The sequence below is a fragment of the Megalobrama amblycephala genome, linkage group LG20 (genome assembly GCF_018812025.1).
Source record: "Megalobrama amblycephala isolate DHTTF-2021 linkage group LG20, ASM1881202v1, whole genome shotgun sequence".
NCBI classification, from domain to species: domain Eukaryota; kingdom Metazoa; phylum Chordata; class Actinopteri; order Cypriniformes; family Xenocyprididae; genus Megalobrama; species Megalobrama amblycephala.
The window spans coordinates 5,942,086-5,959,509 of record NC_063063.1 but is presented as its reverse complement, the minus strand read 5'-3'; the positions used below and the strand labels follow the sequence as shown (position 1 = coordinate 5,959,509).

The following is a 17,424-nucleotide window of genomic DNA, read 5'->3' as shown; positions in this document are numbered from 1 at the left end:
AGACTCCATTCAAAATTTGTTTTGTAGGTCACATCGTTGTTTGTGTGGAGTGTAAAGCGTAAAGAAATTCAAGGGTCAGATAATCTCCCAATAAATGTTTAGGTTTCAAAATGTAACCAACGTTATTGAAACTTTTGTCATTTGAATTGTGATTTGGTCTTTTTTCTTCCATTTATGTGTTCACTGAATCGTGATTACACTTTTCTTTTTAATATATTTAACTATTTAGAGTTCTTTTAACAGAGCAAAGGATGAGTTGTGTTAATACACGTGTCACTTTATTAGAAAAGATTATTTCCTGTTATTTCCTTCAAAATGTGTTTGCAGATAACCCAGGCATGCCATACTTTCCCATCTCATATCATGATTTGTTTATCTAATCTGTAGCGCCATGTTCCATTAGGACTAGCAGTTGCCATCATGACATATTAACAGTGTTAGAGAACAAACAAACAAGCAAACATCTTTATGGCAATCAGAGGGAGGAGGAAAAGCTCTCTGTTAAAATTAGCACGATCAAACAAGATTCATCTGTCACCACTATTGTCTGTTTAGTCAACATTTCCAAGCAGATGGCAAACTGCAATGTACAATTGTAGAAAAGCATATATGTTTAAAACTAGTGCTGCCAAAACATTAATTCAGTGTTTGATTATATATATTAAAAAAAACAAAAAAAACAATGTGCTAACATGTTTAATCACATACATATGATTACAGGTCATTAATTTAATTAATATGCATATCGTAATTGATTTTTTTTTATACTATATTTAATATATATACTATTATTTAACTATTTAGTAACTATTTACATTATTAATAATAGTAAGAAAATGCTTACAACTCAGTTTCTAAATTTTTGATGAAAATCCATTTAAAAATGAATTTTTAAAGGGCATTTTGACATATCAGTGGTGTTCATCCTGCTATTTCATTTATCATTAGTAATTAATCAAAAATCAACAATATTATAATTATGTAATATTGCGATATATGGTAGCCTTTTTGGTTTTATAATACCTTCTATGTGCTTTCAGTGGTGGTTTAGGTTCCCATTACTTGTAATTAACAAACTCCACCTACAAAAAGCAGGCCAGCCAATGGTAAATCATTTTGAATTCTATAATTAATCAGTGTGACTGTGAAGGAACTGAGAAAAAAGATCAAATAATTAATATAAATCAGCAGGTTTAATATAAGTTTCAAAAAAAAAAAAAAAAATGGAAATGCCACTGCAATTGTACCTTGACCCTGTTAAAAATATAACATAATTAGTATTTAATCATAGTGTATAATTATATACTTTAATACATCATGTTTAATTCATGGACTGGCACATCATTGCACCTGCAAACACGCTTGCATAGAGAGAGAAAAGTCAACAAAACAAAAGTCCCTTGAAAGTCGCATATTATCGTTAAGAGATAAATCTTCATTTGAATCCCTCATTATGCCCACATCAGGGAAGAATTGCTGTAATTTGCTCTCGCTGATCTGCTGCCTGGAGAGAATTTTAATTTGCTACGCTTTCAGTGAAATGGCCCTGCCACTTAGGAACGCTGGCCGGTCTCCATGTACACTCTGTGTACCCCTAACACACCTGATAAACTGTAATCAAATGTTTTTTTTTAGGCTGTCTTTGCGTGCCAAGCATTGTCACATATGATACTGTCTAAATGTCATAAGAGCCTTGAGGGTGTTAACATTCATCTGACTGATAAACAAACAGTGTGCCACTGCCACGTGTCCTTGCAGCTAAACAGTGTCTAGCTTTTCTCCTCTATTCGCTTGTCATTCTCTTATTGTCTACTTGAATCGGCGGTGTTAACACATATTCATTATGCGATGATGCCTGTGAGCTTCGTTGTCATTTAGTGCTCAACACTGATTGACCCCTAAACTAATTTTCCACAGAACTGAAATCTCATAATTAATAATACAATCCATAAAGAAAAGTAATTTCAGTAGCTGAAAAAGAAATGGATAGATTAGTAGTTTACACATAATTTCTATAGTCCCCTTTAGACATTCTACTAACTGTAAGTACTTTTTCAACTACATGTCAACTGACTCATTCAATTTGCAACTACATGTAAACTAACGTTCATTAGAGCATTAGTAGACTGTTAGGTTAGGGTTAGTTACTTTTAGTCAGCGTCTGTTGGGAGCATCAAAATAAAGTACGAGCAGATATGAAGTAGACAGTCTACTAATACTGTAATGACCGGTAGTTGACATGTAGTTGCAAAGTTAGTTCACTTCTGCTAACCATAACTATCAAAATAAAGTATTACCTATTACTATCCTAATACATCATCATAGGAAATTGTAAAGACAACCATTTGTTTTTCCATATTACTGCATTTCTGCATATTAATCCACACACATTTGCTCAGTTCTTCACAGTCATACATTATTTATCACTTTGAGACAGCCATGCAAAAGCTTTATTGACATAGTCTTCAAAACCTCATCTCAAGGATATGCTGTCTCAATGTCATGCATTTAAATATGCTAAATATTTAAAGACTTTTTGACATCTGACTGTCCAGTTTGAGAAAAAAGAATTAAACTTTTTCTAGATATTAAATATCAAGGTTTTATCATAATAATCTTACTGACTTTATCTCCATACTGTTATCTCCTCACAGGAGAGGCTACGGGCATCAAGAGGTACGTGTTTATATTCTTTGGAATTGCATTATGTTTAAATGATGTCTGGAGACAATTTTATTGCCCATCATTTTTATCAGTTGATGCTGTTTGATAGGGACAGTGATGAAAGAGGAAATAACTATTTGTCAAGATCTCATCTTTAAAATTGCTGAAGGCTAGATCTGTCAGTCTGGAGTTTGACTTGCTGATAACATTTCTCAAATGTTTTTGTTCTTAGGAGGTAAGATTTTATGAATGCCAAAGTGTGTTTAAATAAAGAAATAAGCACAGACTTGAGTGGCGCATTGCTTTTGTAAAACTATAGCAACAGCAATGTGATAAATAAATGGTTACATTTAAATGCAGTCCATTATTATACAGTTCTCTGAAATACTTGATTCTATTTGGTCAATCACAGATTACTGTGGCTACTTGCTAATCAGCCATAATCTGTGATAATGGCTATATTTTGATGATGGCAAGCTACATATTAACTTGGCACATTATAAAATGTGCATTTACAGCTATGCATTCATTTGAAACTCTGCATCTATCTGCTTTATAATATTTGTAACAACGTTTCTAAATGCTTTACTATAGAATTTTGTAAGCTCTCTAGTAATGTTTTGTTTTTTTATATGGAAAACATTCATATTATTTAAAACTTCACATGTAAACAGATAAAATGATTTCTTTAAACTCTCTATATTTTACAATGGGATCCTTAAGTCTGACAACACTAGTGAAAATGTTTCTATTTTCAGGTTCTCTCATTGATTAGCTAAATGATTTTAACAGCATAATTTGTGTGAAAAGTAAAAACTAAAATTAACACAAACTATAAAACTCCCAGTTATTCAGATTTTATTTTGAATTGCAGATTTCCACTTGAGACTTGTGGATCCCACTGTATTTATCTTCTATCGTTCACTTTCAAATAGATTCTTAAATGTAATATTCCTCCTTTTCTCTCTTGTTTCTGCACTGTTTCTCTTCTGAATGTTGTGCAGCAACAGCAGTTGCTTCGGCCCTCTCTGTTGAGACCAGAGGTAGAGAATCTCAACTTTTAAATGGGCAGCACTTTCATCTGACTTTTCACCTAAACTGATGCACTCTTTGAATTATAACTCTTTACTCTGCTCACAGGAACTCTCTATGGAGTCTGGCATTGACCCAGGACAAGACTATTATACACAGGATTACTATAACTATGACCATGGGTGAGTGTGTGTTCATTGATTGAAATGTACTGCTGGCCCAAATCACACCTTTCAGATATATTCCAGGCCTGCTGCTTTTAATAAATCAGTTTGTGTGATTTTAGCGCTATTTTATTTGTTCCTGATGATTAATTTTGTCATTTTCCTATATCATTGTGGGCACCCATTTGTGTCTTTTTGACTGTAATAGCAAAGATAATTATTTACTGATGCTTGTGCAAGGTGAACTGCCCATATGGAATCCTAATGAGCTAGAGAAAATAGAAATAGGTGCTGTAAATGAATGCCCTCCTGAGGGAAGTGATGGTAATTGCAAACTATCAAAAGATATTTGAGCAGAATTAAATGCTATCCAAGTTTTCTTACTGTGTTATAAAGTATAGGTCTTACGAATTTGACTGGTAGCAGTCCCCAGCCATATAACACATTGGTCTTCAATATTTCCTTCTATCCTCAATAAATCCAAATGAAAGGCCTCCACGTTACAGGCTGGTGAGGGTCAATGTAATTCTGAATTTCAGCCTGTTTCCTGTTAAATGGGCTGTCTAAGCTGTATTTAGGTTCAGACAGCCTGCTGCTCCCCAGAATACTCAAAGTACTCTAATGAAGGCCTGCTTTGACCTTTTCCATACAGTGTTATGAGGAGGTTCTGCTACTAAATCTTACTTATTGGATTTGCCTTTCATTTCTCTATCCCAAAAGTTTTATAAAACAGTTTTAGTTCTGCTTTAGTGGACAGTAGGGACAAAGTTTTTGCTTATTTATTCAGGAATGTTTGCATTGGTGTGTATGTGTGTGTGTTTGAGGTATATGCATTAATCCTGTATACCTGCTTTTTAGCTATGACTTGCCTCAGTATGGAAGTCGACGGAAGCTGATCTCTCCTACAGGGATGTATGATGAATATGGAGAGGTAATTATGGAAGATGACGGCAGCTACTACTACAGCCCACACGAATCTGAGGGAGAGGTATCACATTTTTATTTGTTCTGTTTTGTTAGTTTAAGCCAATACAATGTGCAGTTTTAGTTTTTTTTTTTTAAATAAAGTTACATTTATCCTGCCTCTGGCTTAAGGCCATTACACATGACTCATGTCAGGATTTCAATGCTTTCAGCACTTTGACATTCACTTGAAAAGCATTGCAGATAGCAAGGTGGCAAGAAAGCCGGAAGTTTACACAATGAACAGTAAAAATAGTGCAACCAAATGAACCGTATTTGAGCTTACAACAGAAAGAAAAAAGGTTCTGGTGATTTCTTAGAATCATTGCAGAAAGAAAAAAGAATGGCTGGTCAAATGTTGTTGTTTTTTTCCCCTTTACTCTGAATGTAAATACTCAGTAATATCTAGAAGGTGACCCTTGTACAAGAGCACATTTAGTCCAAGGTCTAAGGTTGGGGTGATCCTCACAAGAGTTTTGCAGGAATGGGCAGTTCAGAATTCACTGGTCTGCACATAGACATCTATGGGTACAATATGCGTCACGTGATTAATCATGCGTCATCGTTTTCAAATACCTCTGTTTTCACCATCCACACAAACGTCCAAAACGGAGAGAAAAAGATGTGTTTTCAAACGAAAACGTATTAGTGTGGAAAAGGCCTTTAGTGCCATCCCTAACTGGAAATTACAGGCAGGTGTGTTTGATTAGGGATAAAGCTAAATTGGACAGGAATTGCCCATCCCTGATCTAGGGCATCATTCCCTCTTCTATCATGTTTTGCTGGCACCACCCATGTAATGATATATCATGCTGATTGTCAAGTAATCAATGGAAATTGGGTTAAGTTAAAATTGTTTGAACTTTAACCATCATGTTGCAGCATTTGCATGCAATGCGGTATAGGGGCTAACGTTCTACCTTGACAGTCCCCAAAGTGCACTGGGGAATGCGGACATGAATCATGTGAAATGGCCACAAAGATGATGAGTGATCTGAATGGTTGACTAAATATCCTGAATGATAAAAATCTTGGCTAATATCAATGTAATAGGTTGTGAGGCAAGGCAGAAGGCTAGCTCCACCGCCAGGCAAGTCTTCACCACGGAGGGCCCCTAGACTAGCTTTTGGAGATCAGCCTCCAAGGCTTGAGAAACACCTGCCTGGACCAGCTCAGGGCATCACACATCCTTACAGCTCAAAGGCTGAAGCTACACTAAAAGCACCCATGCAACTCAGCCAATTTTTTGACAAAAGGTCCGGCCCAGCTCCAGCTCCATTCCACCTTCCGTGGAAGAACAACAAAATATTTCCGATTGTAGTTCCTGAGGAGAAAGCAGGAAGTACTGATGACCCCAAACCAAACAGGATGCAGCATTCAAACAGTGTGGACAATGGCATGGTCATTGATGGCAGCTATTTCCAAACTAAAGAAGCAATGCCTTCTGCAAAGACAAGACTTGGCAAAGTTTTGAGTCAGATGAACATCTTTAAAACATTGCAGACTCAAAAGAACACTCTGAGCAGCATTAGTGGGACTGTAGATCATGGGAGTAATGGGAACGCCTCAATCTCTTGGGTACTCAACGAGTCAGAGAGGGAATCACAGAGGATCCCTAGTGATATTGTGGAAAGTGAGCAAGAAAGAGGCAGAAACAGGGAAGACATCATTCAGCAGTCATACACTGGAAGTGCCATGTCATTCACACCTCATCATCCATACAGACTCCAGGAAGGAGCACATATGAGTAGTTTAGACTCCGATGATGATCAAGACCAGAGTCCTTTTGATTCAGACAGGGAGAGCCAAATAAAAACTCCGCTAGATGACACTGAAATAGAGTCAAGGACTGAATCAGACTCAGATCAAGACACAGAGATTGAGACAGAACAAGAGTCAGACACAGAGAGAACATCTGAGACGGAAAATGATTCTGAATCCGGACAAGAGGCTGCAAAGGAGTCAAGCTCTGAGGAAGGTAGCAACGGAAAAGAGAGTGTCAAATCAGAGGAAAGAGGAACGGTGTCATCTGTCAGGTCTTCCCAGTCCAGACACAGCAGTACAACCTCTGAAAGCATCAATTTAAAAGCTGGTTTTCCCAGCAGTGGTACCCAGAGATCAGCAACCTACAGGCAACAGAGCAGCAGATCATCTCGAGAACCTGCGACTACTTTCATCCACACCAAACCATTAGAAGAGACCATCCTGAAGGAGGATGAAGATAATGAAGAAGGCAAAGGGCAGTTGAAAGAAGGTGACTCTGAGAGCCAAAATAAGGATCCAAAGTCCTCTATGTCTAAAAGCAGCCATTCTCCGGAAAGTAGAAGAGATTCGAGCTTCCACAGCATGAGCAGCTTCTCAATGACTAGCAGTAGTGTAGCAAGGGCTTTAGAGATCGACAAACTTTCTCCAATAGATGAGAACGAAGAAGGTGAAATGACTCCAGAGAGAGTTGGCAGCCCTGGTGATAGTTCAGTCTCTTCGGATGGAGCAAGAATCCTTAAAGTAGATGGGGAGGATGAGGATTCTAATTCAGATGCAGCTGAGACTGTCGGTGCCTCCTGAATTATATTCTGATATGTTCAGTAAGACTAGCCATTGCCTTTATTTCTTGTGTTGAACTTTTTATTGGCCTTTTGAATGCCCTCATCTGATTGGAGTTGTTCTTCTTGTCTTTCTCTCGCTGAGCACAACTTGGCATTTCTCCTTAACCTTTGCTGAATAACATGCATGCTCTTTCCTTTGTAGTCTTACCTTTACAGGTCACCCTTCAAAAGTTTAAGTCAGCAATTAATGTTCAGATCAAAATTAGGTTGGTTTTCGTTGTTGAAATAACCTGTAATCCAATGCCAGTTGGTTATTGAGCACATTACTTTTAATGAGCTCATGAAAGGACATGAAGTGTTGTGTGTGTGTGTGTGTGTGTGTGTTTGGTTGTTTTGCTTTTTAATGCAGTGGTGGTCTGGGAGGGAATTTTCTGGGGAAGCTGATGTGTAAATTTTTAAAAATCGTCTTAATAATTAACAACATAATGATTTTCCAGATCACCAGCCCAAAGTTTGTCATATGAAACAAAATGGAACATATTACACAGTGCCACCTACAAACATGTATGAATGAATGGACAGCCCTATTCATCAGACAAATGGCAATGAGTATATCACACATGAAAGAAAAAACTTTTTTACACTTTTATCCATATTATATGCACGTTAGTGGTAAATCAGTAACAACAACAGTTAATATTACAGCTTTAGTTGTGCGTTTTTGAAAAGGCTCTGCCTCCCTTGCCTCCTCGGACAGACCACCACTGTTGTGTGCTGTGTAAAATAAAATAAAAAAACTTGTAATTGTGTAGTCATCTGACACTCCTGTTTTCTTTTTTCAGTACGGTAGAAAAAAGAGGATCAAGCTAATTGTAGACCGTGAATACGAGACCAGTTCAACTGGAGAAGAAAGTGCACCTGAATCGCACAGGAACCGGCTATCTAATGTGAACAGCCACAGCAACATTAATGGGAGCATATACCTGGCCCAGAACGGCTCAATAATCCGGACGCGACGGGTCGCACACACCAACAACATCAAGCTCAACTCTCCAGTACGACTGGGAAAGCACTTTAAGAAACTGGACAAACTTGCTGTTACGCATGAAGAGCGAATTCCTTTAAACAGCCCCATAATCACAGGCGCCTCAGCAGGTGAACAGAACCTCACGACCAGGCCCTCAAGTGGGTCTCTGGCCTCCAGCACCACAGGCCCAGAGAGTATAGCTTCAAAATCAAATGTGGTGAATGATGGGGGTGAAAGAACACAAAATGTGGATGAACAAGAGTCCACAGTGGACAATCAGGAGGTGAGGGACCCTTTAGGATCACATAGTGACCGCACCCAGTCAGATGAGGAGGAGCTCTGGATGGGTCCTTGGAATAACCTGCACATACCAATGACAAAACTGTGACTTACAAACAGATGATCTATTGTCTTAAAGAACGTAAGGGAGATAAACTGAATTTGCAGCATAAAATGATAAAATTGCACTTCAATTCATTCAGTATTATATTTGCTTTTCCATGGCCCTGAACAATGAGCTTCTCAGTGATTGTTGCATTCATAAGTACCTTAAAAAAAAAAAAAAAAAAATCAAACACTTGTTTTTTGCCCATTGATTGTCGTCTATCATTACTTATTTTTAATAATTATTATTTGGAATTTGTTATCAATGTATTGTATGCTTTCATAAATACATTTTTGTGCTTTTTACAGTTTAAAAGGCAAAAACAATTGTCTGCGGAAGTGTATTTTTGGTAAATAGTCAATGAAAATAATTGTGATGAATCTAAGGTGCACTTGTGCGCCGTACATTTGCTTAATGCCACAGTCATTTGAATGGACTTGCACCAGAGTTCAAAGTGCTATATTTTTGTGCTTTTTTATACCGAGTTACAGTATATCAAAACAGACTTATTCAGTATATGGTCACATTCTGTTACAGACACTTGCCAAACTGAAGAGAACAACTTTTGTTGTTGTTGTTTTATTTTTATTTTATTTCATTTTCCATAATTTTTTATTATTATTATTGGCAGGCTGGTATATATATGAGAAAGCAATGCAGAAACTGCTCTCATTGTTCAGCCTTTGATAATATCTGGCTGTTTCTACAAAGCAGAGGAACAGGCACATCAAATAAAACATTCCTGATAAAACTACGGCTTTTCATTTATCCTTATTTTCATCGATATAATGAAACAAGTAAGCGGCACATAATTTGTTTACTGCTTAAAGGTACATTATGAAATGATCTCTATCGACATCTGTGGTTGAAACATCATTGCAAGTACTAGGAACATTTGTTACATAAGATGTGCTTCAGCATTGCTATTCTAGGTGGATGAATCTGATGATGGTTTGAGCAGGGCTCCAAACCGCATCTAAATGGTTGTTTTTTGCATTTTTCTTTCCAGTGTTAAAATAAATTTACATCCACATCCCAACTCAAGCTCAGGCTACTGCTGTCAACTCAAGCTACTGTCAAACGTGCATTTATAAGTGACAACACATTATATAAATAGTATTAATATTAAATGTGCGGGAGGTGCTGGTGCCATCATTTGTAGAACCTGTTAGAGGTTTATTTGGTTATCAGTGATCACAATATCAGAGCAGATCCGAGTAGCTACAAATGCTGATAGTAAGAAGAGAATCCTATAGACGACATTGTCATCTGAGCAAGTAAGTATTTTGAAGAATGTTGGTAACCAGACAGTTGACGGTAGCCATTGACGTCCATAGTAGGAAAAAAAAAATACTACGGAATTCAATGGCTACCATCAACTGTCTGGTTACCAACATTCTTCAAAATACAACCTAAACTGCGGAAATGTTGGGAAGGTTTTTCAAATTATTATTATCATTATTTTGTTTTATTCACAAAAGAACATAGATAACATAACAAATGTTTAAACTGAGAAATTTTAGCCTTTTATCCACTAAATGAGCTCATTTCAAATTTGATGCCTGCTACAGGTCTCAAAATAGTTGGCACGGGGGCAACAAATGGCTGAAAAAGCAAGAAATTCTGAAAAGATTCAGCTGGGAGAACATCTAGCAACTAATTAAGTTAACATATATCAGGTCTGTGACATGATTAGCTATAAAAGGGATGTCTTAGAGAGGTAAAGAGTGTGTAAAAAGATGGTGTGGAATAGTTTAAAAACAATGTTCCTCAATGTTAAATTGAAAAGGCTTTGCAAATCTCATCATCTACAGTACATAACATCATCAAAAGATTCAGAGAAACTGGAGAAATCTCTGTGCATAAGGGGCAATGCCGAAGACCTTTATTGGATGCCTGAGGTCTTCAGGCCCTCAGATGACACTGCATCACTCATCGACATGATTTTGTCAATGACATTACTAAATGGCCCCAGGAATACTTCCAGAAACCACTGTCGGTAAACACAATCCGCTGTGCCATCTGCAGATGCCAACTAAAGCTCTATCATGCAAAAAGGAACCCATATGTGAACATGGCCCAGAAGTGCTGTTGTGTCCTGTGGGCCAAGGCTCATTTAAAATGGACTGTTTCAAAAGTGGAAAAGTGTTCTATGGTCAGACGAGTCCAAATTTGACATTCTTGTTGGAAATCATGGACACAGTGTCCTCCAGGGCTAAAGAGGAGGGAGACCTTCCAGCGTGTTATCAGTGTTCAGTTCAAAAGCCAGCATCTCTGATGGTATGGGGGTGCATAAGTGCATACGGTTATGGGCAGCTTGCATGTTTTGGAAGGCACTATGAATGCTGAAAGGTATATAAAGTTTTTAGAGCAACATATGCTCCCCTCCAGACGATGTCTATTTCAGGGACGGCCTTGTGTATTTCAGCAGGACAATGCAAAACCACATACTGCAGCTATTACAACAGCATGGCTTCATCGTAGAAGAGTCCGGGTGCTGAATTGGCCTGCCTGCAGCCCAGATCTTTCACCTATAGAGAAAAATACGTCAAAGATGACCACAAACTCTTCAGCAGCTAGTAAACCTGTATCAGGCAAGAATGGGACCAAATTCCAACACCAAAACTCCAGAAACTCATAACCTTGATGCCCAGACATCTTCACACTGTTTTGAAAAGAAGAGGAGATGTTACACCATGGTAAACATGCCCCCGTCCCAACTATTTTGAGACCTGTAAAAGGCATTAAATTTGAAATGAGCTAATTTTGTGCATAAAATTGTAAAATTTCAGTTTAAACATTCATGTTATCTATGTTCTATTGTGAATAAAATATAGGCTCATGTGATTTGAAAGTCTTTTAGTTTTCATTTTATTCAAATTTAAAAAACGTCCCAACATTTCCGGAATTCGGGTTGTATCTTCTTTTGTGTTCAACAGAAGAAATAAACTCATATGGGTTTGGAACAACTTCAGGGTGAGTAAATGAGTTTTCATTATTGGGTAATCTATCCCTTTAAGGGCACTGAGCTTTGGCATTTTACAGACCTGAAAAAGTCTTGAATACTAACTTTCTGTCACGTGCAATGTATCTCAAGTGGACTGCAAGTGTAAATAATGGGACAGGCACCATAATGTAGATTAGTGTATATAATACCACTCCTCACTCTGTCTACTAGAATGGGAAAAGTCCAAAATGTACTAAACTGTCAAGATTAAGTTCCAGTTTCATGTGATATGGGCATCATTAGGCAGCGAACACTACATCTATGCTGCATTCAATATTCAACTGGATATTGTTAAAAGTTATTTTATTAGTCAGGATGGTACACAAACACTGGATTTGCACATCTACCCAACTTATAGCCAATGTAGTTATGTCCAACCTGGTCATATCACTCAAACAAACAATTCAATTCTGTTTAGTCCCTTTAGTGGCACAGAAATGTCACACTTCACCTTTAAGGTAGCAATGAAGAAACACCAAAGCTTGAATGTTCAGAGGTCACAGGAGAGGGGGACCAAGACTATTTCCCCATGAACACACTTTAAGCCCATCTCTGAAATTGCCTCTCCAACCACTGTGACCTTAACCAGCGATCCTCTCTCTTCAATTTCCTGTCAAATTAGTTTTATCAGATGATGCCTTAAAAACAACCCAGTACCCCTGGCTATCATAATCCATCATGTGTCAGAAGAACAAGTGTGTAGTCTTAAAAATAATAGGCTGGTTATAAAATTGTTCCTTCTCTATACAGTACCTGTCAAAAGTTTGGAAACATTAACAGTAAAAATAGTAATATTGTGAAATATTATTATGAATTAAAAGAACTGTTTTCTATTTTAATACATTTTAAAATGTAATTTATTCCTGTGATGCAAAGCTGAATTTTCAGCATCATTACTCAAGTCATCAGTCATATGATCCTTCAGAAATCATTTCAATATACTGATTTGGTGCTCAGGTAACATTTCTTACTATTATCCATGTTGAAAACAGTTATGCTGCTTAACATTTTTTTCCACAAAAAAAAAAAAAAAAAAAAAAAAGTTAAAGGGATAGTTCACCCAAAAATGAAAATTCTGTCATCATTTACTCACTTTCAGGTTGTTCCAAACCTGTATGAATTTATTTCTTCTGCTGAACACAAAAGAAGATATTTTGAAGAATATGGGTAACCAAACAGTCAATGGACCCCACTGACTTCCATACACTCAAAAAAAACACATACTGGGTTATTTCAACCCATGTTTGGGTCAAATTTGGACAAACTCAACTGGTTTACTTAAACCAGTTGGTTAAAAAAAAAAAAAGAAAAAAGACCCACAACAACCCAGCAATTTTTTAGAGTGCAGTATGGACAAAAATACTATGGAAGTTAATGTACCTCAGTTTTCATTTTTGGGTGAACTATACCTTAAAGCAGCAAAAAAAAATCCTCATGTTTTCAGAGCACGTGTTGTTCTCATTTTCGCCACTAGTTGGCATAAGTGTCCATTTGTTGGAAATCAAATGAGTATTTAATGGCCTCTGTTGCAGGCATAGACTTCTCCACTAGGTGTCACGAGACTCTTATATTTGTGCTACTAAATCTTTTGACATTGATAGGCTATATACATCTGTGTGTCTTAGTAATTTTAAACTATTGTCTTTGACTCAAGAAACACGTTCAAACCTGTCTGAACTAAATCACTAACACCCTTATGTAACATCATAGGCCTGAAAACTCATCAACCCAAAAGTCATGAATAGAGATATGGACCTCTTTTCTCTTCCATTAAACAGCCCTTAGGCAACACACTAACCTAACATATGAATCACACTATTTAAAATGCCAAGAGCAAGGGGGAAAAACACGATTATCCTGGGCGTGGTGAAGTAATTACACTTTAAATGATTATCCTTGCCTGATGAGCGCATGTTAATAATGTCCTCAGCACTTTGATCTCCAGATCACGATACCAGCAGTGCATTATTTCAAACAAACATCCAAAAAGTAAATAAAGTCAATAATTACAAGCTGGCATATATGTTATTACGGGTACCTGCCCACGCGTCATGGATATTTAAAATTCTATAATTAACCATCAGATGAGAGACAGAGAGAGCGTTTCAAAGTATCAAACTGCACATCCTGGAGCCAATGTAAAGTGTCAGGGTGTGTGAGCGTGTCTTTAAAAAGGACTAAATACATAAACACACTTTTTTTTTTTACCTTCACTCCACTGGCTGCCATCCAAAAGCTCCCAGCCGCCAGTTTGGCCTCAGTGGTTAATGGGTTTGTGGTCATGTTTTAAATGCACTGTATATTAAGAACACACCTTACACAATCAGTGTCAAGATGAAGATCCCTTTGGTTGTGGTAATTAAGTTTTGCTGTCTTTGTTGTTAGGAAGACAGGGCTTTTATTGTCATTGGACATGAGCAACAAATGTATTACCTGATCATTTGAATGTATTTTAATGATGAGGCAAATTTCCACATAAAGTTATTACATTAATATAACTGTATATCTGATCATGTTGGATGTAACCAAACTGGCTCTATCGGAACTATCACAATCATTGAAGCAATGTGATTTTCCTCAGACCTAATCTTGACTAGGTCTAAATAACACTGCCCTTATGTAATTTTCCTTAAAATCAGAACTTAGCTATATTATATTAAACCAATGTATTTTCCCTGAAAGTCAAACTTAGCTATGTTACACTGACTTTTTACAATGACATTAACATATCTTCACAAATATGGAGTTACATTATGTAGAGTATGCCGTCCTATACGTACTGTATATGACTCTTTCTTCAGATGAACACAAACAAAGATTTGTACTGGCCTAAAGGCCTAGTGTAGCAGGCTAATTCATGAGACCTGCAATGTGAAACCAGACATAGCAACTATTTTTGTGAACTGTGTATATTTGGAGCAATTTTTTGGCTAGATTTTGGTTTCCTAAACTATATGCTAAGTGTTCCTTTTCCTGTGTAATTTATATCCATACAGAGAAAGTTAGTATTTGAAAGATGTTTGTGATCATCCTGGCGAAAAAAAAAAAAAAAAAGAAAAATCGCACACACACTGCTGCACTTGCGAATACGGCGCATACTCTACGAGAGGAAAAAAAAATTGATGGCATCCCACCCAAGCATTTTATTATTTCTGAAAGGCAGGGCATATAGAAAAATATAAGTTTGGCAGTCTGGCTCTCGTAATGACGGGGTTGATCAGGCACGGCTCCAGTGCAGACATTTGAAGATATGCCTTGGCCATCATGCCACCGTAACCAGTAATATAGCATGTCACAGGAATATAGAAATGGTCCTTCATTTGCCGTCATGCGTGCTGTTTGTACCTGCACGCTTGTCAGAACTCCCGTTTTGTCTCGCATTTTGAGTGGAGTGCCGTAAACAAACCCACACTTGTATTTCGTGTACTTTTTCTTCTTAAATTAAAAACAAATATATATTTTATATTATTATTATATTATATTATATTATATTATATTATATTATATTATATTATATTATATTATATTATATTATATTATATTATATTATATTATATTATATTATATTAATTTATATACAGGTGCTGGTCATATAATTAGAATATCATCAAAAAGTTGATTTATTTCACTAATTCCATTCAAAAAGTGAAACTTGTATATTATATTCATTCATTACACACAGACTGATATATTTCAAATGTTTATCTCTTTTCATTTTGATGATTATAACTGACAACTAAGGAAAATCCCGAATTCAGTATCTCAGAAAATTAGAATATTGTGAAAAGGTTCAATATTATTGAAGACACCTGGTGCCACACTCTAATCAGCTAATTTACTCAAAACTCCTGCAAAGGCCTTTAAATGGTCTCTCAGTCTACTTCTGTAGGCTACACAATCATGGGGAAGACTGCTGACTTGACAGTTGTCCAAAAGACGACCACTGACACCTTGCACAAGGAGGGCAAGACACAAAAGGTCAATACAAAAGAGGCTGGCTGTTCACAAAGCTCTGTGTCCAAGCACATTAATAGAGAGGTGAAGGGAAGGAAAAGATGTGGTAGAAAAAAAAGTGTACAAGCAATAGGGATAACCGCACCCTGGAGAGGATTGCGAAACAAAACCCATTCAAAAATGTCAGGGGAGATTCACAAAGAGTGGACAGTAGCTGGAGTCAGTGCTTCAAGAACCACTACGCACAGACGTATGCAAGACATGAGTTTCAGCTGTCGCATTCCTTGTGTCAAGCCACTCTTGAACAACAGACAGCATCAGAAGCATCTCGCCTGGGCTAAAGACAAAAAGGACTGGACTGCTGCTGAGTGGTCCAAAGTTATGTTCTCTGATGAAAGTCAATTTTGTTTTTCTTTTGGAAATCAGGGTCCCAGAGTCTGGAGGAAGAGAGGAGAGGCACACAATCCACGTTGCTTGAGGTCCAGTGTAAAGTTTCCACAGTCAGTGATGGTTTGGGGTGCCATGTCATCTGCTGGTGTTGGTCCACTGTGTTTTCTGAGGTCCAAGGTCAACGCAGCCGTATACCAGGAAGTTTTAGAGCACTTCATGCTTCCTGCTGCTGACCAACTTTATGGAGATGCAGATTTCATTTTCCAACAGGACCTGGCACCTGCACACAGTGCCAAAGCTACCAGTACCTGGTTTAAGGACCATGGTATTCCCTGTTGTTAATTGGCCAGCAAACTCGCCTGACCTTAACCCCATAGAACAATCTATGGGGTATTGTGAAGAGGAAGATGCGATATGCCAGACCCAACAATGCAGAAGAGCTGAAGGCCACTATCAGAGCAACCTGGGCTCTCATAACACCTGAGCAGTGCCACAGACTGATCGACTCCATGCTATGCCGCATTGCTGCAGTAATTCAGGCAAAAGGAGCCCCAGCTAAGTATTGAGTGCTGTACATGCTCATACTTTTCATGTTCATACTTGCCAAGATTTGGCCAAGATTTCTAAAAATCCTTTCTTTGTATTGGTCTTAAGTAATATTCAAATTTTCTGAGATACTGAATTTGGGATTTTCCTTAGTTGTCAGTTATAATCATCAAAATTAAAAGAAATAAACATTTGAAATATATCAGTCTGTGTGTAATGAATGAATATAATATACAAGTTTCACTTTTTGAATGGAATTAGTAAAATAAATCAACTTTTTGATGATATTCTAATTATATGACCAGCACCTGTATATATATATATATATATATATATATATATATATATATATATATATATATATATATATATATATATATATATATATATAGTTTTTATTTCCTCAAGTTTTATTTTGTTGCATCACATTTTTTTCCAATTTGGAAAAACGGAATATATATATATATATTTCAGTCTCAGGTTATGTACATGTAAGAGGGGAACGTGACGCTGTGTCATGACCATTGATGGTATGGGAACACCTCTGCGTGAGTCGTGTCTGAAGCACGAGTCTAAACGCAGCAATTTGATTGGCTGAACGTATGGATGTCACAACGCAACGTAGTGCATCACCAAGTCCATAAATAGCCACCAGAAATGCACACTGACAGATTCAGTTGTATGAAAAAGACACTCAGGCATAGCAGGCGCGTGGTCCTTGTTCTGGACCTAAGAATTCACAGAGC

General features: G+C 37.2%; 1 protein-coding gene across 7 annotated transcripts in view; it reads left to right on the top strand.

Annotated features, from left to right (window-relative positions):
• Positions 1–9,532, top strand: part of LOC125255161 (protocadherin-15-like) — a 265,679-nt gene extending 256,147 nt beyond the window's left edge. For 4 of the 7 annotated variants that reach the window (XM_048170191.1, XM_048170190.1, XM_048170189.1 and 1 more), the window contains 5 exons: positions 2,655–2,676; positions 3,669–3,707; positions 3,805–3,878; positions 4,719–4,848; positions 8,212–9,532. In XM_048170191.1, coding sequence (XP_048026148.1) covers positions 2,655–2,676; positions 3,669–3,707; positions 3,805–3,878; positions 4,719–4,848; positions 8,212–8,784 — 838 coding nt within the window. In that variant the 3' untranslated portion in view covers positions 8,785–9,532. The other 3 variants (XM_048170194.1, XM_048170192.1, XR_007181843.1) reach the window with 3 other exon arrangements.
• The last annotated feature ends 7,892 nt before the right edge of the window (positions 9,533–17,424 follow it).